The sequence below is a fragment of the Tasmannia lanceolata genome, unplaced genomic scaffold, assembly GCF_043159265.1.
Source record: "Tasmannia lanceolata isolate RefF3 unplaced genomic scaffold, GAP_Taslan_0.1 ptg000008l, whole genome shotgun sequence".
NCBI lineage: Eukaryota > Viridiplantae > Streptophyta > Magnoliopsida > Canellales > Winteraceae > Tasmannia > Tasmannia lanceolata.
The window spans coordinates 20,200,890-20,224,558 of NW_027518685.1; the positions used below are offsets into that span (position 1 = coordinate 20,200,890).

Genomic DNA, 23,669 nt, shown 5'->3' on the forward strand with positions numbered 1-23,669 from the left:
TGGGTTCCTTTAAATCTTGACATGTGGACATCAATATGAAACGGCGACGTCTTCTAATAATACCCCTCTCTGTAACCATTATTTCCTTCTCTGTAACCATTATTTCCATCGGCGTACCTATTATTTCTCCGGCGTACCCATTATTTCTATCTTGGCCGTCGGAAATACCTATAGACGGATGGATGCCTGACACGTATTGAAAAGATAAGTGAGAAAAGATAACGTCAGTGTTCCAAAAAGTACAACAATGTCGGGGTTCCAAAAAGTTTTCCAACACGTGTCAAGATCCATTCGTCTCTAGTTATTTCCGACGGCCAAGATAGAAACGAACCCAAGGTTCTCTCGGTTCAAATACACATTTAAATGAACTAAAAGAAGTCTCATGAATCTGGCCAATTTAAGTGGCAATAATGAAAAAGGAGGATTCCATTTTAGGGTATCAGGGTCTTTTGACCATTCGATTTTGAGTTGAGCTCGTTTTTTGTTCTTGTTTTAAAAGTTGCTGCAATCCATAATTTCTCTAAACATCGGCCTTCATTCCGTACTTTTCTCTAGATTAGATGGGCTTGTGAGAGCTTTTGTGAACTGGAATTAAGCTTTACGGCTGTGTGAATAATAAAAGACAAAAATGAGTTAGTGCAATTATCAAAACATGGAATGCTAACTTCAGTAGCCCTAAATTAAAGAAACAATATCGCGAAGGAGTACTGGTGGGGTCCATATTTGGATGATCCAAACCATTCTTCTGCTGGGGCTTTGCACGGGTGGATAGAATCTCTGCTACTGGACAATCTAACCCTTAGAGGTATGGGAATATTCAGATAGTAAAATAATAGAATGGGAAAGGGCGTGGGAAATCTCTATAAAATGGGGTTGAACCCATCTGGTCGGGTTGAGCCCGACCCATCTAGTCCGGCTTCAGTCGTATGTTACCACAGGAGATTTTATACGGTGTAAGCCCTTATAGTATCTTATTTTTCAATAAGTACTGTACGGACCACACCATGGGTTGATCCAAACCGTCCATATGATGGACCATAACGTAAATAGGCTGTGCCCAAAAAATCATTTCCATAGGATGATCCTAGCCCTCCGATCTATAGAGGTTTCCATAATATGCAGTTCATCTGTAGATCGGAGGGCTAGGATCATTCTATGGAAATGATTTTTTGGGCACAGCCTATTTACTTTATGGCCCATCATATGGACGGTTTGGATCAAACTATGGTGTGGTCCGTACAGTTATTATTGAAAAATAAATGACATATAAAATCTCCAACACTTATTCGTGCGTCTCGCTCTGCATCTCAATGGCGGCTTGTTTTCAGATGAATTTCACGCCCTTGAAAAACCCATTCTCCCCCAAATCTAAACTTTCCCCAAAATGGCCGAAATTTCGTTGCTCCGCCATTTCCACCCCGAAACGTTACAACATCACTCTATTGCCGGGCGACGGTATCGGTCCGGAGGTCATCTCTGTGGCCAAGGACGTTCTCACTCTAATTGGTTCTCAAGAAGGTATAATACATCTTACACAAAAAAACCCTTCTCTTTCTAGGGTTTAGGGTTTAGGATTTTAGCTTCTTGAACACTTGGAAGGTTAGGGCTTTTTCATTCATTCCTATTTTTTTTGGGTTGAAGGGATCAAATTTGAGTATGATGAAATGCCTGTTGGAGGGGCGGCGTTAGATTTGGCGGGCGTTCCATTGCCGGATCAAACCCTAGCCGTTGCCAAACGGTCGGATGCGGTCCTACTAGGCGCCATTGGAGGGTGATTTCTTTGTTTATCATTACTAGTACTCTTGTTTTGCTTTGATTACTCTTGTAATTATTAGGAGAAAGATTGTTTTTTTTTGTCTCTCTCCTTTGAATGGTATGTTTGGAGAAAGCTTGTTTAGAGTATGTTGCGTGCTTACATGGGAGGGTAGAATAAATTAATTTATATATATACTAGTAAAAAACCCCGTGCATCGGCCAACAAAGAACTGTACGGACCACATCATAGGTTGATCCAAACCGTCCATGTGATGGAACACAACATAAATAGGTTGTGCCCCAAAAATCACTTCCATAGGCTGATCCTAGCCCTCCAATCTATAGAGGTTTCCATAATATGTTGTTCCTCTTAAATCGGATGGTTAAGATCACTCTATAGATTTTTTATTTAAAAGAATAAAGGAGTGAGGTAGGATTGAAATTATGTGGCTTTAATGGGTGCCTTTGTTAAAAAGCATGAAGGAGGGGGTAGAATTGAAAATATGGGGGTTGAATGGGTGCCTTTGTTAAAAAAAGTAAAAAAAAGTAATGTGTAATTCTATTAGAATTTTGGGAGAAATTCAAATAATTCTCTTATTTTCTCTTCTGCTATATATATATACTAGTAAAAAACCATGCACGGGCCGACAAAGAACTGTACGGAGCATATCATAGGTTGATCTAAACCGTCCATGTGATGGAACACAACATAAATAGGTTTTGCCCCAAAAATCATTTCCTTAGGCTGATCCTAGCCCTCCAATCTATATAGGTTTCCATAATATGTTGTTCCTCTTAAATCGGATGGTTAAGATCATCCTATAGATTTTTTATTAAAAAAGCATAAAGGAGGCGGGTAATATTGAAACTATGTGGCTTTATAGGTTGATCCAAACTGTTCATGTGATGGAACACAACATCAATCGGTTGTGCCCGTAAAATCATTTCCATAGGTTGATTGTAGCCCTCCAATCGATATAGGATGATCCTAGCCCTCCTATCGATAGCGGTTTCCATAATTGTTGTTCCTCTTTAGGTGCCCGGAATCCGTCAATATTTTGCAAGTGTCCTGCATGAGTAATAGAAGTAGTTCTTCCGTCATTGTCATATGTCTTTACCTCTTCTTAGTAGTTTTTCCCCGTAATTGTCATAGACAGGTACCTTGTGTTGGTACATTTTGTATGTAGATTACGATTTTACCCCCAAATAATTTCTCATAGAGTTAGGTATTAGATATCAGCAAAGGGGTTAATGGTAAAAGAGTAATGATGACTGCTATATTTCGGGTGAATTAAATGTCTATTTTACCCAACGTTTTCTGCGCGATACCTCAGATAAGATATCTGAGCAAGAGCTCAAAAAATCATGTGGGCCCACATTGTTTGGATGATCCAAAGCATTCATTTGATAGACCCTTACATAGATAGGGTGTGCCCAAAAAATCAGCTCCATAGGATCATCCTAACCCTTCGATTTTTGGAGGTTAAAAATGGACAGATTTGTGGAGGTTTATACCCATCCATTTTAACCTCCACAAATCGAAGGGTTAGGATAATCCTGTGGAGCAGATTTTTTGTGCACACTCTATCTATCTTTGGACTATCTAAATGAATGCTTTGGATCATCCAGTCAATGTGGGCCCATATGTTTTTTTGAGCTCTTGCTCAGATAACTTATCTGAGGTATCGCGCAGAAAACGTTTTCCCATATGTGTGTGTATATATATATATATATATATATATATATATATATATATATATATATATATAGCTCATAGGGTTTACTCTCTATTTGTTTGGTATGGAACTATGGATAGGAGTATAGTTTTAAAGTTCCCCACGTCGTCGTTGGAGTGAACTTCCTTTTCCTTTGGCCGTGTTCCACATTTTGCCCTATAGAGTCAATAAAAACTCCTTTAACTCTCTCAAGTTATTTCTGTGTCAACTGGGTACTCGACTACGTTGCACCGAGTTGACTAGGATTTTCTTCGGCCGCGTTTTGACCTGCATCCGCGTTTTGAAACACTGGATAGGAGTCTTAGGCCATGTCTGGCCGCCATGAATCTGTTTTCATGATAAATCGGGAGTATCCAAGTGGAGATGAGGGTGAAGTTGCTAAAAATCAGGAAACAAATTCTAGGAATGGGGTTTCTCCCGTGATGAGATGAGGCTTAAATCCGGGAAAAGGTCAATCGGATTTTGAGCATAGTTTTTTGTTTTCTGATTTTTTGAGGCTTAAATCCGGGAAAAGGTCAATCAGATTTTGAGCAGAGTTTTTTGTTTTCTGATTTTTAGCCGCATAGACACCCAAGTCCGGAATTTTGTTTCCTGATTTTTAGCAACTTCACCCTCATCTCCACTTGGATACTACCGATTTATCATGAAAACAAATTCCTGGCAGCCAAACGTGCCCTTAGAGATAAAGGGTTATCTAGATTAGCTTGGGTAGGAGTTTTAGAGCAAGTTGTCAAGTGGGTTTTCTGTAAATAATTTGTAAGTAGTCTTTTTCAAATTAATGAAGAAATTTATCCTTAGAAATTGTGTTTTTGCACACAGAGGACTGACCATTCCCTCGAAGTTGGTCAAGAGGCTGATCTTCCCCCAAAGAAAATCAACCATGTTGCAAACCGATTTGGATTCGTAACAGAGTAATGTAATGATTCTCTGTGGAAGATATTACTATGAATCTTGGTGTATGCACCTATTTTTTGCCGTCCAATTGGTTTTTGTACCTGTAAATCCAAACTTTCCAATTGGTCAACTCTTGAATGGGTCATAGCCTGAAATACGCACTGATTGGATGTTCATAACGTATCCATGTCCTTAGTTTGGTATGGTCAGAAGAGATTATGGGCAACGGCTCTCAGCAAAAGTTCTTTGATTGGATAATTAAGATAATGTGGCATGTGCAAAAGATGGTGCAGATGTTGATTGATGGACGTGCATATCGATTATACTGTATAGATGGGTTGTAAGCTGATAATTTGTGCATGGTTTCCACATGTATAAATATTTACTTGCATTGTTTCTGTTGTTGTTTTTTTCTAATTTCATACAAAAAATTGGAATTTTCAGGTATAAATGGGATAAGAATGAGAAACATTTGAAGCCGGAAACTGGGTTGCTTCAGCTTCGTGCAGGTCTCAGAGTCTTTGCAAATTTGAGGCCAGCTACTGTTTTACCTCAAGTACTGTATGATACACTCCCTAAATGGAAAATTCTCTTTAGGTTATTATAATTGAATTTGAATTAATTGCCACTGTGTTAAGTCATAGTTTGGATCCATGTACCCATATTTTTTCTATATTAATTGGAATTAAGACTGAGTTGTGATACTGAATTGAGGTTCGTTGTATCAAAATTCAGAGTTGTCAACAATACTGATCTAGCCTTATGGTCCACACCCACACTAATTCACAGAGTTGTCAACCATACAATGCTCAACATATCACCAAAAAAGAGTTTAAATCTCCACTTGGATGAGAATCCTGCCCAAGCCGCATTATTGTATTGAGAGGAGAACTCTCAATCCAAAGTTAAGAAGGGCTTAAGCAAGCGGCAAGGTTGATTCCCTCCACACCGCCTTGATCCAATGGTTCAGCTTGCTGCTACTGTCAAGTTGTAGCTTAATCTATCCATTGGGAGGGGCCCTTCAAGCATCCATAGGTCACATCAAGGGGAGTAGTCAATTGAAACAACGATCCATTATTTGATAATGTTATGTAATGAAGTGTTAGCAAAAGCAAGGCATTTAGATGCCCTCTCAGAGACTTCCACATAAGGGTTCTTCCCATAAGCCTGTAACAAATTGTTTGCAACAGAGAGCCTCGGCAGCAGCTCTTACCCCACACCCTTGTTGAAAATACACCAAATAAGCCAATGCGTCATCTCCGGCATGAAACCGGAAAAAGTGAGGAAAAGAGGATCTTCCATAGATGTGATTGTTGAACCTAACAACAACAACAACAACAACAAAAAAACATTGCGATTGCTGTATTCTTTCTGAATTTATCCAAAGGATAGTGGGAAAGAGGATCTTCCATAGATGCGACTTCCTCTTATTACTTATAGGTTTGCACCACAAGGATCATTGTGATATAATGGTAGACCAATCCAACGCACTAGGAAGGACTTTAGATGTTCTGAAGAAATAACTCTAAACTTGGCCCACCCACTACGAGTGAATAAAACTATGATCGGGAATTTTTCACCAGGGCTGCCACTGGAGCAGCAATCCATCTAGTCACGAATATCCCATTTAGTTATCTAGTTCCTTGTAAGAATCTTACGATGCATCACAAACCAAAGGAAAGTGATGGTGCCTGGATACACTGTAGACTTTCAAATATTTGGGAAACTCGGGGAAGAGGGGCACTTAGCCTCTTAAGGCATAATATGACTTTACACAAAAAAATAAAAAATAAAAAAATCCATCATCTTATGGGGTCCGTACCAGCCTAAGTCACCAATTCCGTTCTCGAGAATTTCTCGGCAAAAGAAAATCGTGGGATAATTTTATTTTATTTTTTTTTTTGGATTTTTATCTGGGAAAACATTAATATAAATTGATATAAAAAATATAAAAATATGTTATTGAAGAAAAAATATAAAATAAAAAATATCAGAAAAATATTGTAATGCTATCGTGACATTATGCGGTAAATGATTGAAAAATGAAAATATCACTATATTTTTTAAAATCTCAGGATTATTTTGAAATTTTGTTGTTTTATCAAATGTCGCGATAAATTTGCGATTATTTTGAAAACGTCAGAGATATTTGTGACATAGGAATAGTCTGTACCTGAGAGAGGTTGATGAATTCATTAGAGGTACGAAGCGACGCACCATTACAGAGCCCAAGAATATTTTTTCTAGAACAGTAACTTGTATCAAAACCAATAAGAGTACAAAATGGGAGGATGAGATGCTCAAAAACAAAAAGCAACTTAAAAGAGAGAGAACCAGTTGGAAAAATAGAGCTTACAGAGCACAACTCACAACTGGACTAGGACTAGAAACATCCAAATAGTTAGCCACAGATGCTCCAAGATTTACATCTATATCGAACATATTGGGATAGTTGTGGGCAAGACGGCCGTCCTTGGACTACTTGTCTAGCCAGCCAAAAGATAATGTTTGATTGATGCAGAACAATTTCCCATGGTAGAAAGGAAAGATATTTATAGGGGTTTAAGCGAGAATTTGGTGGAAGCTCTTAGAAGGCATCAGTGAAAGATGAAAGGAGCCCTATTTTGGATTTTTGAGGGGTTGATAATATCAATTTTGGGGCTGTTACCAAATTCAAATTAAGCTTTCTGCGTCAGACTGGGCTGAAATTTTGAGGTTCTATTCCCAAGATAAAGAACAGGACCCTAAGTTTCAGATCAATATGTCCATTGGATTTGAAGGTATGGTGGATCGATTGACACTGACTATAGTTTAAAACAACCTACAATTTTCAATGCATGGTGAGATCGAAGTTAAAGAGAAGAATAAGAAAATGAAAAAACAACTAGGGAAAGCAAAGGTAGAACTTCTGAAGGTAAAAGAAAAAGATAAATGCTGGGGCATCTCACCAGTAATATTCATAGGGCATCATACCATGGGTTGGTTTAAGCATCACACCAAACCCTTGAAGAGCAAAACAAAGAGCTTTCATCATTTCATTCAATATTTTTATGGCCCAAAGGCCTACAATTTATAGACTTTCAAGACTCTAGAAACTTCCATGCTTGCAAAAGAAGCTTGATTGCCAAATTAGGCAACAAAAATCCTACGCCAGCTTGAGTTGCCTTCGTTGCCATCATTTCTAATTTGGGTTTGAGAACTGATACAGAAATACAATTAGAACTCATTGACTTGCATTAAAAACAAAATAACAAAAATAGAAGCTATCCTAAGATTCGTTAAGATCTTTACATCAAACCCCCTAAATAAAAGAAACCCAAACTTGCGCAATCAATGAAGTGTCGTCAAATTGAAGGAGTTTGTCAAGTTTGGCCAAGGTCAAGCTTGTAAAAAATGTGTGGGTTTTCTAGTTGGGGTTGAGGGGTCTTGCGAGCCCTGCTTGACCATTATCATTTTGGGAATTATCTTGTTTTCATGGCTTCATGGATGATCCTCCATCATTGATCCACCTCCCACTCGAAAACAATATTATCCATGAAAGTTTCAAATTCTTTTTTCCATGACTTCACATTGGAGATTTGTTCACCCTCCATTCCTCATGCTTAAGGCAACCCTCCACTAATTGGTATTTTTGGAGTGACTGGCTTTAGTCTGTAGCTTATCTTTCTGGATTACCGACCACCAATCCTTTTTGCTTGACGCACTTTCTTCCAATTTATCATATGAACCTCTCGGATGATGGGGACATCATTTCAAAGGAAGTTACAATGAGTTTTTCGATCTTATCTACCATAGTGAGGGGAATTCTAAACATAGATAGGAAGTAGGTGGGGACTTTAGACAAGGAGGCTTTGAGTAGGGTTATTCTTCCACAGAAAGAATTCTCCCTTTCCATCTGTCAAGTTTTGTCTGAACACTATCCTACAATTAGACTCAATCTTGGAAATTCAAGCTACAATCCTGAACCCTTATTTTCGTTGGTGCCACTAGAAAATGGCATATGTATCAGCTGATGTCAAGAACGCGTTCCTTCTTTCATGGTGATCTTGAAGAGTGGGGAGAGGTGACCACGCAACTGAGATGGGGCAGGATGTCCTCTATTAGATACTCATCTACGTTGATGCCCATTGGTGCGCAAGACCATTGGTTTTTGTCTATTAATTTCTTTCACGTGGTCTCTTGAATTTATCCCATAAAATGGTGATAATAGTGTTAATCAAAGATGCCTAGGAAAGCAAAGCCTTAGAAAGGATGATGATTTCATATACATATGAAGATGAGTAATAATAGATAATAGGACCACCAGGGCATGATTCTGAACCATCAATAAACCTAGTTTCCATAGCATTGTATAGGATGAAGCCAATATTCATGAAGAAGAGGAGAGGGTCACCCTGTCTAAGACCTCTGGTGGCACCAAAACGACCCACTTGACTCCCATTGATAAGGGTGAAGAAGTATGCAGCTAACCATTTAATCCCGAAGCCCATTTTTTCAGAGAAGCAATGACACCTTTGATTTTATTAGAGATTTGGGGCAGATACTTTATAAGGTGAAGACTGCCTTGCAGGCCTCATCACTAGAAAAGAGAACCTCTAGTATTTGAAGGTTGGCATCAAAGATTTGAGGCAGATCACAATAAACTCATGGTCACTTTGAATTTGGCAGTGCAGTGAAAGAAACTCGGATTATACTCACCAGCTGCTAGCCATAAAACTCTTGACGTATGCTTCTAGAATATCTCTTCCTATTGATACTCACCCATTCGTTCTTCAGCCACACATATCATATACTAATGGACAAAAACCAATGGACCTCATGTGCAGATGCTGCCCAACATTAAAGAAAATCCACACATGGGGTTTTAAGATTGAAAACTTTGGGACAAAAATCAGTGTGTTTCTTTTTAGACGGAAGTGTCTTTCTGCCCAAATGCCTTTACTTGGACAACAAAACAAAGGAAAGTAATGAGAAGTTGGAAAGTGTTTTCCTTTTCACTACTTTCTCACCATCTAAACAAGCCCTTAAACAAGAGAAAGAGGAAGGATTTAAACCTTTTTTATTTTATAAATCTTGATTTAAATGCTGACAAACATTCCAAATTGGGCCACCTGGTAACCAGGGATTATTTGGTTCTCACTGAGTTAAAAAAAAAATTTGTTTGATATTTTCTCCTTTTCTTTTTGAAATAATTATTTACAATGGTTGGTACTGTATTCAAGAGATTAAAGGGGCTGATTTTGATCTAAGCATCCTGGTGTGGAAGTGATCAATAGTAATGAATTGCAAGTAACCATATTAATTCACTATATTTCTAAGCAACACTAGATGAAAGTTTTTGTGTCAAACCTTTCTTCGGCTCGTGTCTGTATATACTATCAAGGTTCTTTGTTACTTTTTTTTCATAAACTTGTATAGATTAAGGTGTCTAAAGTTTAAGAATATATATTTTTTGAAACCTAGAAAATGGGTTTAGAGGTCTATGGTACACATCCTGATTTTGTTTTCAATAACAAAATTTGAACCCTTGTCGATTGAGATTTTTCAGGAAATATTTACTACAACCCAAGTTGAGTTTCCTAGTAATTATGAGTTAAGAAAAGGAAAAAAAATAATGATCCAAATCATGTGATATTAGTGCAATTTGCACCCCTTGTGGTACACTCTATCCTGGAGCTACAGTGAGGGAGTGACAAATGGTACCCACATTGGGACTGAGAGGGTATTGGGCCAGAATCTGAGCTAGAATGAGTGGAAATTGGTTACTCATGCAGCAAGGTTGTAGTAGATAGGAAGTTGAATTGATCTCTGTTCAGAGAAATGAGGAGGGAAGAGATGAGTTTGGGGTCATCAAATGAACCCTGGGAAATCAATATTCAAGTGTCCCATCTTGAATTTCACGTTGCTCATAGCCAACAACTAAAGATGAAAGAGCTACATACTTGTGTTGGGAGAATTGTGTGCAGGGCTGGGTTTTAGTCAAGAGGTTGGAGGTAATGACGTGGCAAAGGGAAGTCAATCGACATGGGGCCATACTTCTTAATTGATGGCGTAGTGGGGTGGTTAATGTAACTGGAATTGGATGAAGATAGGGTTGTGGAGAGGCGAAAAGGTTAACTGAACTGGAATTTTAGGTGGACATATTAATGGGAAGGGAGTGAGGTGCCTAAGGGGCAACCCCTGGAAGATTTTGCAAGGGATAACTGTAAGGGAAAGACGCATGTCTGGAAGTTACGGAAGCTAAGCCGACGATGGGTGAAATGTAATTTCTTGAAATGGACAGGGTATATATAATAAACCTTTATCAATGATGCATAGTAACCCAAATTTAAGTTCAAGTGCAGTTTCGGAATACAAAATTGGGCCAGTTGTTAAAAGGAGTTCTTGCTAGCTAAATCCCAAAGCCTGTCTAGTTGGTTGCAGGCTTTACTCCATGATGTTTTTCTTTTTGTCTGTATCCTACAAAACCAGGCTTTATTCTTTTTAGGATCTTCAAATGTTGAAGTAATGGTTACGAGGGCCTCGATTGTTCCTCTTTTTTTTTGTAATTATCTATCTTACATAATGTTGATTTCATTATCTAATGCTTATCTTTCTACTAACCTTTCTCAGTTAGTTGACTCTTCGACTTTAAAGAAAGAGGTTGCAGAAGGGGTTGATATTATGGTTGTAAGAGAGCTTACTGGAGGTAAAAGTTGCTAGGGATCTTGACTTTCTTATAGATAACTATCATTTCTGGTGTTAGGCATTGATAATTGATGCAGGTTGTGAGATAGTTCATTCTTATTTTCTGTTGATTACAGGAATTTATTTTGGAAAACCAAGGGGTTTTGGAACAGATGAGAAGGGTGAGGATATTGGTTTCAACACTGAGGTCTATTCTACGTCAGAGGTAATGCAACTTCTCCAATAAAAAATTTTCAATACATAAATTTACATGTTACTTTGGTTGTTTGCTGCTTATATATGCTCTGTGGTCCATTCTTTGTGTCAACAAAAGGAACAACTATATGGTAAGCACACATAATTCCTTGAAAATACATTAGCATACAAAATACCAGTTGGCGTAATGTAATGCAAACAGGAATTATCATAAGGCGTTATATTACACATGCCTCATGTAACTGAGAGACACACAATTTCTAAGCATTAATGCTATGTACCTCCGTTTAGCTTTTCAACTACAGGCACTTCAATTGGGTGCATGCTAAAGAAAACTAAACTGATTCAAGTTTTGGGGGAAGAGTTGGGAAAGGCACCCCTGAACAAGGAAGACAATGATTCACACTGTTCAACACATTTGCGGTTCTTTTACTAATTTCATAAGTTGCGAGTAAATGACACGAACCTCTGCACTCACTTAGCAGGTAGAAATCTTTCTCCCTAGAAAATGAACTCAGAGAATAGAGTTGGATTGACTTGCGATAAATGAGTGGTACTTGTAATAGTCCCACATCGGAAGCGGAGAGAGAAAGTTCCTAGGCTATATGTGTAGACCCCCACCTTCCCTGTGTAGACTCGTTTTCTGCGGAAAAACAAAATTGGGGAGGGCTGTGGCCTAGAACCGGACAATATCTACACGGTGGCTGGGGCGTTACAAATTTTGCATCAGAACCGTATCTCCTCTAGTACGGTGTGCCAGCGAGGATGCTGGGTGGATTGTAATAGTCCCACATTGGAAGCGGAAAGAAAAAGTTCCAGGGCTACATTTGGAGACCCCCACGTTCCCTGTGTAGACGCGTTTTCTGCAGAAAAATAAAACCGGGGAGGGCTGCGGCCTAGAACTGGACAATATCTACACGGTGGCCGGGGCGTTACAGTACTTGTGAAATTGGTATTCCCCTTATCAAAATAACCTAATTTTCCAACATCCCTCCTTTAATTCAAAAAATGTAAATGTGGCTTGCATTCTACTGCTTAATAACTGAACATCTTATGCATTTTTAAAATTTGCACGTGTAAGGAGCATTTTTTGAACATTGGAACCTTGCTTAATTACGCGCTTGGTATATTCTCTGTATTTTTCCCTTTGAAAGCTATCTGTTATCGTTTTCATGGATTTTATTTTTTGGACTTCTAAAGTAATGCCTTATAGCAAATTAATTCATTCAAGAGATGCTATTCAGATTGATCGCATTGCTCGCATTGCTTTTGAGACTGCTCGAAAGCGACGTGGAAAACTATGCTCTGTTGACAAAGCAAATGTATTAGAGGTACCTTTCTGTTATTGGAAATTTTCTTTTACTCATGCTTTTCTATAATAGTAATCGGACATTGTGCGATACATGGGAACTCAAGTGTCTTTCATACTTTAGTTTTTCTTTCTAATTCATTTAGTATTGCAATTATATGTTTAATTGATTGCTCACTTAGAAGTTCCGTTTTTTCAGTGCCAGAAGCTTCTCAGACCTACAAATCAAAGTTCCTCCCTAATTAAAAGTAAAACAAATAGGCATGTTGCTACCAGTTCTTATTTTTGTTTGCCAACACCGAGAATAAAAAGAAGATTGTAAATGTCTCGCAGTTTCTTTTGTCCATATGAGGCAGTAGCCATGATTTTCATCAGAGACGGGATGAAACACCGTATTTTTCTGGCAAGCATGACAACTAATCATACTTGGAAAAAAGTAATATTTCTCATTGCAATATAAAGATAGGGAAATGTTGTCAGCACTACTGTATTTTGATGAGGGCACTCCTCACTTTATTAAAAATAAAGTATGGCTTCACTAACAGGATGATCCAAACCGTCCATTAGATGGGCCACAACCTGAATAGGTTGTGCCCCAAAAATCATTTCCATAGGTTGACCCTAACCCTCCGATCTATAGAAGGTTAGGATCAACCCTCTAACATTCAGATCGGAGGGTTAGGATCAACCTATGGAAATGATTTTTGAGGCACAACCTTTTTAGGCTGTGGCCCATCAAAATGACGGTTTGGATCATCCTATGGTGAAGGCCATACCGTACTTTTAATAAAGTGAGGAGTGCCCTCATCAAAATACAATAGTGCTGATAAAAATCCCTAAAGATAACTACATTGTTATATATTAAAATGCTACAAGGATCAGTTAACCGCAATATTGCTCAAAAGGAAGTAAACTATCGTTCACTGATGGGTTTTGGTTGATTTAGGCTAAACTTGAACGTCACATTGTCGAACTCCATTGTGAGAACAATTTGACTTTCCACCATAGGTTCTGGTTTTGCTCTTTACTTTTAATGAATTTTTGTTTGTTTGTTTTAAGATATATCTATGTTTCAATAATTTTAGCAAGGTCGATAATGTTCCTAGTGTATCACCATACTTTCCTAGTGTGTCGCCAAGCCTACCTGGCCTGTCTTGTCTACTTGTTTGTTGATCTATTCATCTAGGGTCCGTTCCAATCGCCGTAAAAGGCTGGTTAAAACAACGTTTTACCGTCGATCGGATTTTAAGGAAAACTATTTCAAAAAGCGTAACTTTTACAGGGAAGGGCCATAAAGTTATTTCTTTATTTTGGTCATAATTTAATTCCAAAGCAGTTACAACTCATCTTGCATCTCGCCAGGTCTTCTATTCCTCCCCCTTTTCCTATCTCTCCATCTCACCGTCTCAATTTCCAGTCATTCTCTTCCTCCCCTAACAACCCAGCAGCATCGGCAGCTTCTTGGAAGAATACAACAACATGATTATATCCTTCAATGGAGAAACAGTAACCCTAACTGACCCAAACCCAAACAAAAGCCTCCGCAAATCTGGCCTCCTCACCTCGTATAAAAATCCTTAAGTTTTGGAACATATTACTAATCTAAACATTCTTTTCTTACAATGACCAGGCATCCATGCTATGGAGGAAAAGAGTGACAAAAATGGCTACAGAATTCCCTGATGTCGAGCTCTCACACATGTATGTTGACAACGCAGCTATGCAACTCATTCGTAATCCAAAGCAGGTTTCTTCTTTCTCCATGAATTCTGTACCTTTTTAAAGGTTTTGGAACTTCAGATTACGGTTAGTTTCAACCTTGATGCAGCGTGGCTGGAAATTAGTTGCCATCCTTCCCCAGACCCTGCAATGGCGGGAGCCTCGTGCAATGGGCTGCCCTTTTATGCCCATGAGCCATATTGCCCATTAAATTCAACTTTCGTTTTGTATCCAAAACTTGAAATAAGGTGGTCTTCCAGCTGGCTGACTTTTGCTTTTTGCAGTTTGATACAATTGTGACAAACAACATCTTCGGTGACATTTTGTCTGACGAAGCATCTATGCTGACTGGAAGCATTGGAATGCTTCCATCTGCTAGTCTTGGTGAATCGGTATTGGCCAGTCACAGTCTTATATAATTTTAAAGGTTTTTGAGTATTTTTAAGGTTCCTTTTAATGTCCTCCATCCACTAAAATAGGTTCCTATCCTTCGTATATGATTGAGTTTGGTAAGTTCTTATTTGTAGGGACCTGGGCTGTTTGAACCCATTCATGGTTCTGCTCCTGATATTGCTGGGGAGGTCAGATTCTCAACACATATGTTTTTTATCATCACTTTGTAAATCGTGGTCACCTACTTTTACTTATATTTCTTTTTTTAATTTCAGGACAAGGCAAATCCATTAGCAACCGTGCTCAGTGCTGCAATGCTTTTGAAATATGGGCTAGGGGAAGAAAATGCCTCCAAGAGAATTGAGAATGCGGTGCTTGAGACTCTAAACAAAGGATTCCGAACGGGTGACATATTTTCGACTGGACTGGTATGTACAATTTCGTTTAATTGGCCATATGTTCTCATTTTTGTGAAATGATTATCATGAAATTGCTTAGATATTGTCAATTCATTTGATGGTTATGGTTAAAAAGGGTAAAGCCCCATTTAACGACACTTAGTTTTACGCAAATGTTGATTTAGGACACGCATACAAGCTGCTTGCCAAGATGGCTATTGTGACAATTTCTTAATTTCAATTTTTTGATATTATTATGGTTATATTCTCATCCTTGATATAATGGTACTCTGGAGCAGCCTATAACTTCCCACCATAGACATTGGAACATGTGTGGGCAATCCATACCCATCGAAGGTTCGTATAACGAATGGATATGTGTCATTGCCCAAAATTGGATGATTCTAATTGTTCATTTGATAGCCAGCAACATGGACAGTTATAACCTACAATCTCTTGGGTTTCAACACTTTGGTTCTTCTAGTTGATTGCAATTTGCAATATATGTTTTATCTACAACAACATCTAGAAGTTGGAGTACCGATTAGTTTGCACACGCACCACATGTAAACTTTTTTTGTTTATATACTAATTGCATAGTTTTGATATATCTCTATGTGGAATGCTATTATGAGAAATTCCTTAGGTAAGAAATCGTATAGGGTAATATGCGACATAGATGACAACAATTTGATCTGCACCGTTCATTTGGCAATTTCTATCCTTTTTTAATTTTTTTTTTTCAGTGGCGCGGGGTGTGAACTGTTGGAATGCCATGTACCTAAAACCACTCATAAAAAAACTTTTGACAATCCAATCAGAAAACATAAAATGTGGACTCTTGCTCATGTTTTGTGTAACTTGAAATTTGTAGAACATTAGCCAAATGGTTAAAATTGGCCAATCTGAGTAATTTTCGGCTAAGGCACCTCCATAGAGGGTGAATGATGCTTTCTTATGGTGCACAATGAATCTCTGCTCCTTTGGTTCCACTTCTTTTTTGGAATTGCAAGCCTGCAATTTGCTTCCCTTAGTATGTATGACAACCTTCATCCTTGTCGGTACTCTCTTGTATTCATTGTACCATGAAACATGGTTTGAAATTTTCACTGAACCGATACGAAACGAGTCAAACGACTGAAATGTTTCCGTTTCCATCCCCGCCGAAACCGAGGAAATCGAGACCGAAATGACCAAAATGCATAAACCAAAATCAGAAGTATAGTAGTGGTATGCTATATCGGTATGTGTTACATAATTATATTTATAGGATTTGCATGCAAAATGTGGTGCTTGTATTATGTATACATATTTATGTGAATTACGTGAAATTCTCAATTATCAGACATGCGCGACAGTGCCTCTCACTAGGTGCTCAATGCTTTTAAACCATTATGGATGGTTGTCTTGCTTATGTGATGGTGTCTTAGTGTGTATTTGTGTTTATTCTAGCATTTCCTGAAGTTTCATTCTTAAATTCTATCATTTTCATATATTTTCACATGATCCTATTGATCTGATTTTTGGTACACACCCTATGCATGGAAGGGCCTTCCAAATGAATGCTTTGGATCCCCCAAAAATTGTGGGGCCACATGTGTTTGTTACTCCTGCTCAGATAAGCTTATCTGAGCAGCTGCTCACAAACCATTTCCTATATATATATATATATATATAGAGAGAGAGAGAGAGAGAGAGACAGAGAGAGAGAGAGAGTAAATAGTTCTTGCGCTCGAGCTCAGATAGCTTATCTGCGCTCGAGTGCAAGAAACAAGGGTGGGCCCACATTTTTTGGGTGATCCTAAGCTTTCATTTGAAAGGCCCCATCATGGATGGGGTGTGTTCCAAAACTCAGCTCCATTGGATCATCTTAGGGTGTCCATTTGTGGGTGAGAAAATGGACAGATACTGTTTGTCCACAAATCTGCCCATTTTTACACCCCACAAATGTGAGAGTTAGGTTGATCCAATGGAGCTGATTTTTGGTACACACCCCATACATGATGGGGCCTTTCAAATGAATGCTTAGGATCACCCAAAAAATGTGGGCCCACCATGTTTCCTGCTTTCGAGCGCAGATAAGCTGCTCGAGCGCAGGAACTGTTTCCTCACACACACACACACACACACACACACACACATATATATATATATATATGACGAAAGTGTTGGTGAGCTTAAGCGCCCAATCACATTGGGGCCTACTTTGTTAGGATGATCCAAAGCATTCATTTGAAAGGCCCTTACATAGATGGGGTGTGTACCAAAAATCAGCTCCATAGGATCATCCTAACCCATCCATTTGTGGAGGTCAAAATGGACAGACATAATTTGTCCACAAATCTGCCCATTTTTGTTCTCCACAAATTGAGGGGTTAGGATGATCCTATGGAGCTGATTTTTGGTACACACCCTATCTATGATAGGGCCTTGCAAATGAATGGTTTGCATCACCACAGAAAATGTGGGACCCATGTGATTGGGGCGCTTAAGCTCACCATAAGTTTGGGGAACTTAAGCTCACTAACACTTTCCTCTCTCTCTCTCTCTCTCTCTCTCTCTCTCTCTCTCTCTATATATATATATATATATATATATATATATATATATATATATATATATATATATATATATATATATATAGGGGCTTGGTTTCTGAGCTAGAGCTTAGAATACACCATCTCCCATAGTAGTTTGACTCATCCAACCCATTCATTCTATACTACCTCACATAGGTAGGGTGCCCCTAACAAACTAGCTTCATACCATAATCCTAACCATTCAATCTATAGAACCCCATTTTCTAGCCATCCATTTTAAACCTCCACAAATAATAACCCTAACCATAACCTATAAACTGACTGCATTGAATAAGTCAAACAACTATGGGATATATGGTTTCTGTCTTTCTGAGCTCTAGCTCAGAAACCATTTCTTTATATATATATATATATATATATATATATATATATATATATATATATATATATATATATGAGGAAAAGGATTGTGAGCTTGAAGCTCATATAGCTTATATGAGCTTGAGGGCCTAAACACATGTGGGCCCACATTGTTAGGATGATCCAAAGCATTCATTTGAAAGGTCCTTACAAAGATAGGGTGTGTACAAAAAATCAGCTCCATAGGATCCTCCTAACCCATCCAAAAGTAGAGGGCAAAATGGACAGACACCGTTTGCCACAAATCTGCCCATTTTTGCCCTCCGCTTTTGGAGGGGTTAGGATGATCCAATGGAGCTGATTTTTGGTACACACCCTATCTATGATGGGGCCTTGCAAATGAATGGTTTGGATCACCACAAAAAATGTGGGACCCATGTGTTTGGGCCCTCAAGCTCATATAAGCTATATGAGCTTCAAGCTCACAATCCTTTTCCTCTATATATATATATATAGAGAGAGAAAACATTTCCTACACACTTGTGTAGGTAAGTTACCTACACACTAGCTTAAAATACAGTGGGGGCCCACATTGTTTGGGTGATCCAAACCATTCATTTGAATGGTCCTCACAGAGATAGGGTGTCCACAAAAAATCAGATCCATAGGATCATCCCAACCCTACGATTTGTGGAGGTAAAATGGACGTGTATAAACCTTCACAAATTAGTCCATTTTTTGCCTCCATAGTTTGAATGGTTGGGATGATCCTATGGATCTGATTTTTTGTGGACACCCTGTCTATGTGAGGACCATTCAAATGAATGGTTTGGATCACCCAAACAATGTGGGCCCCCACTGTATTTTAAGCTAGTGTGTAGGTAACTTACCTACACAAGTGTGTAGGAAATGTTTTCTCATATATATATATATATATATATATATATATATAGAGAGAGAGAGAGAGAGAGAGAAAACGGTTCCTACACATATGTGTAGATAAGTTATCTACACACTAGCTTAAAATACAGTGGGGGCCACATTATTTGGGTGATCCAAACCATTCATTTTTAAGGCCCTCACATAGATAGGGTGTCCATAAAAAATCAGATCCATAGGATCATCCTAACCATTCGAACTGTGGAGACAAAAAATGGACTAATTTCTGAAGGTTTAAAGACATCCATTTTACCTCCACAAATCGTAGGGTTGGGATGATCCTATGGATCTGATTTTTTGTAGACACCCTATCTGTGTGAGGGCCTTTAAAATGGATGCCTTGGATCACCCAAACAATGTGGGCCCCCACTGTATTTTAAGCTACTGTGTAGAGAGTTCTCTACACATGTGTAGGAACCGTTTTCTCATATATATATATATATATATAGGGCGAGGTTTCTGAGCTTTAGCTCAGCCTGAGCTAGAGCTCATAATACACCATCTCCCTCCCATAGTTGTTTGACTCATCCAACCCATTCATCCTATAGCAGCTCACATAGATAGGGTGTTCCTAACAAACCACCTCCATACCATAATCATTCGATCTATAGGAGCCTAATTTCTAGCCATCCATTTTAAACCTCCACAAATCATAACCCTAACCTATATTCCTAACCATAACCATAATCCTAACCATAACCTATAGAATGAATGGATTGGATGAGTAAAGCAACTATGGGAGATGGGGTTTCTCAGCTCTAGCTCAAGCTGAGCTCGAGCTCAGAAACCTTTTCCATATATATATATATATAGAGAGAGAGAGAGAAAAGGGTTCCTGAGGTTAACCTCATATAGCTTATATGAGGTGGCGCTCTCAAAACATAAGAATAGAGAGAGAGGGAGATCTGGGAGCTTATATTTTGTCTCCGAGAAGCTTTCAACATCTGATCAGAGAAGTATAAAATAAAGAGATAATTGTCATTATTGAAGCCAAGGGATTCGGATACACAGATTATAACATGACCATATAGCGCATTGTCACACCTGCTTTTCTGCTGTCTCTGTGTTACACCTTGTATCTGAAAATGGTGCCCGAGCACAGGTGCTTTGTGTTCAACATTGAAGTATAAATTTTTTATATGCCGTCTCTTAACAGCTGGACTGTGACGAGTAGAGCGTCATGGTTAAGTCTGAGAGAGTCTAGGTTGCAGAATTGAGGCCATTAGTTTAATCTCTCATGTCCACGTGAAACAAGAAAAATGTTACAACACCCATATTATTTAAAGTTTGTGTGATGCATCTCTCTATATTGGCCAGAAAAAGAAAATCCTTCACTTAAATTTTATGTTTACTACTAGTAGGGAATATTTTTTTTCTGGCTATTGGAGCTTTTCTTTGACAGGTTAAAACTGATTTTTTTTCTTTAGATTTTGGTGGGATGCAAAGCGATGGGCGAAGAAGTGCTGAAGTCGATTGATTCTCATCAGCCCACTTTTGTTGTGAGTTGAAATTCAACAAGGCAAAGTTGCTTAGAACTTGTCACTCAGCTGATCATGCTGGCATTTTAAGCTTTAGAGCTTGACCCAGAGAGGATTATAAGGAGGTTGGAAGGCAAGAAACTGGGTAAAAAGCATTCCAGTGAACTGTCGGTATTCTCTAGCAGCCAAGAGATGTTTTTTCGTTTATGGGTTCTTTATCCTGCAGGAATCACATCCTCGGAATTTCACAAAGTTGGTGTCGAAAATTATTTATTATAATTTTAATAATTAATAATTAATAATTAATAATATCGAAAATCAACAAGGTTGGATTCTTTGATCCTGCTGGAATCACATCTTCAGAATTTCACAAGATTGGTGTAGAATATTATTAACTATTTTTTTCAGAATCACATCAGAACTGAGTTATTATATTATCATGAAATTATTGATGGTTTACTGTTGAATTTCACAAGGTTGGTGTTGAATATTACTGTTGGTTTACTGTTTCTCTTTCACCCTGAGGTCTGGTGTTCGATACCAGCTCACCCACCAAAAAAAATGGTTGGTGTAGAATATTATTATTATAATTTTCAATAATCACATCAGAATTGAGTTATTATATTATCATGAAATTATTGATGGTTTACTGTTGATAGCATAAAATTGCACTATGAACCTTACAGAACTAAAGAGCTATAGCTTCAACTGGTGGCATGACTTCAGGTGGAATACAGTGATTTGGCAATCCAAACCATTCATCTGCTTAGGCTTGCAATGGTTGCCACATATCAAAAACCTCATTTGTCATGCAATCCTAACCCTCCAATTTGTGGATATATTTACACCCTTAGCCTCTTACTTTCTGAACTGTTCATCTTACAAATGCATGTGAGAATTGAAAATGGCCATGATGGGTTTTGCTGAAACCTCTGTAAATTGGACGAGTGTTGAGTCTCCAATCATGGTTTGAACACTGCCGAGCAGAAGAATGTTTCACTGGGTGAGGATATCAATGGTAACACTGAGGTGTGCCCGCCTCACGGGTCCCACGTTTGATTGATCTGAACCGTCAACTTGATACGTCCTGCTTGGAATATGGTGTGATTCTCATTGCATGCACCAATCTACAGGCGTGTTAGACTAGCACATAATCTTACATATCATGAAACTGTGCATTAAGATGCCCAGTTAACTATATTGTCTTTCAACAGAAATTTATGATATATTCCGAGGAATGCTATACTGACCTGCGACTTTGTAAAAACCCAACTGCAAGGGTGCCACATTGGATTCGCGTCATCGAATCATATCTACAATGGCACTAAAAATGCAAACTTATAGGAACATAAATGAGGTAGTATAATCCTAAATGTCTAACAAATAATCTGATCCCAAATAATGGTATAAAAGAATACACTAAACATCAGTGATGAGGAGACCAACTGAGCTAGATGAGATGGAAGATGAGAGACTGTAGCTCGCAAGAATTTGTGTCCCTTTTTGCTTTTCTTCAATAGGTTTTCATTTCTCCATTAGTAAGCATGAAAACTCAGGCAATTTTTTCCAGGTTAAATATCTCTATTCTAGTTAAGAAATTATTCTCCCATTCTTTCTTATCCATCTATTAGGATTCCCATCAGTTTGCAGGACTTTTTTGGAAAGTTTGGAAAAGAGAAACTTTTCCAAATTTTCATGCTTTTTCAATGTTTGATTACATATGAAAAGAAGTGACTTGAACAGCTGCAGCTCAGAGTTTTATTTACAGGGACCTTATATCGGGACTACCTAGTTTTGATAATTGCACAAACTCATCTTATGAGAGCCTTTTGGGAATTGTAACAACTTTTGGCAGTTGTTTAAATAATAAAGGACAAGATGAGTTAGTGCAATTATTAAAATATGGTAATGCCAATATCAGCAGCCTTTTTTTGTAATGATATCCCTAAAATTTATCATTTTCCTCTACATTGTTGGAACAAAAAAATTTGCCTCAAGAAATGTTTTTCCTGCACTCCAAACATGGCCTTATATAATCATCGCATCCCTCCAGTTAATTATTAATGGATAAATTCTAACAAATAGGCAATTGAAAAAAGAAAATGTTGTCAAATGACTACATTTCGCAACAACGATTTCGAAATTCCATTACAATTTTTCTGCACTGCCTTGTGATCATCCTGGGAATGGAACTTGTGATTTAATTTTTTTTTAAATTGGCTTAGGTGAGGAATGGAATTCATATTTTGCGCATGTTTGTGTGTGATATTATTGAAATCATAAATGCTATGTTTTTTTATGTTTGGAAAAAGATTACATTGAACAAATAAAAGAGGATTCCAAGTATTCATGGGGTAGAGACTGCCCCATATACAAGTAATCGTTAGTTAAACTCCTGATTTCCCTTTGGCCCACAACACAATGTCAGATGAATCACTTTCCACTTCCAAGATCCCCTTTGAGAATGTTATGTTTCAAATTTTTGTACCAGTGTCTTATGGAAATGATTCCAGCACTCCATTGTTTTGATAAGATGCGCCGCGCATCTTATCGTCTAGCATTTAAAGGATTGTCTGGAAGATTTTACGGTTCTCAAAAAGCTCTTATATAAGCCCCCTTTTAATGCTAAACGACAAGATGCTACGCGCATCTTTTCTAAACAATAGAGTGTTGAAATCATTTCCCATTTCTTATTACATTGTCTGTGTAGTAGCTTGAAAAAAAATGATGTTGGGGCACCCGAACCACCACGAATCTGATGTTCCAAACTATCTGCTTAAGAGGTACCTGCTTTCAAAAATGCAAGAATTCCTCTCTTTCTAAATAATACACATGACAACAAAAATGTGTAAGAAGCCATAATGTTAGACCAAACGAGCCAGAAGCCTTTGTTTTACAATTCCACAACAACTTTTGGATCTAATTAGAGAAGACCCAATTAACTCCATATCATATGATAACTTGACCCCAGATGTATGAAGCTGCTCTTTTGGATGGAAGGATGTGAAGTAACTTAAGGATTAGTAAGGTTTCCAAATTTATCTCAACGTGTTAATGCATTAATGGTTAGGGATTGGAGAGGATTCAAGAATATTGCAAGAAAATTAACATTAACGGATAGGGATTGTAGAGGATTCAATAAAGAACATAGTAAACGTCCTCCTCGCTTGTTGAAGTTGAACATTAATAGTAGTAGCAAGAACTCTGAAGAAGATCATGGTCATGAGTTTAGAAGAGTTGGTATTGGGTGTGCTAGGTCCTATTGG

At 38.1% G+C, this 23,669-nt stretch overlaps 1 protein-coding gene across 1 annotated transcript; it reads left to right on the forward strand.

The window, feature by feature from the left end:
• Window positions 1–1,282: 1,282 nt before the first annotated feature.
• Window positions 1,283–20,878, forward strand: LOC143884726 (3-isopropylmalate dehydrogenase, chloroplastic-like). The gene is made up of 11 exons (XM_077388469.1): window positions 1,283–1,518; window positions 1,642–1,771; window positions 4,830–4,941; window positions 10,998–11,073; window positions 11,189–11,277; window positions 12,512–12,598; window positions 14,207–14,323; window positions 14,580–14,687; window positions 14,823–14,876; window positions 14,964–15,116; window positions 20,353–20,878. Exons 1-11 carry the CDS (start codon window positions 1,311–1,313, stop codon window positions 20,431–20,433), a joined length of 1,215 nt encoding a protein of 404 aa, XP_077244584.1. The 5' UTR covers window positions 1,283–1,310; the 3' UTR covers window positions 20,434–20,878.
• Window positions 20,879–23,669: the final 2,791 nt, after the last annotated feature.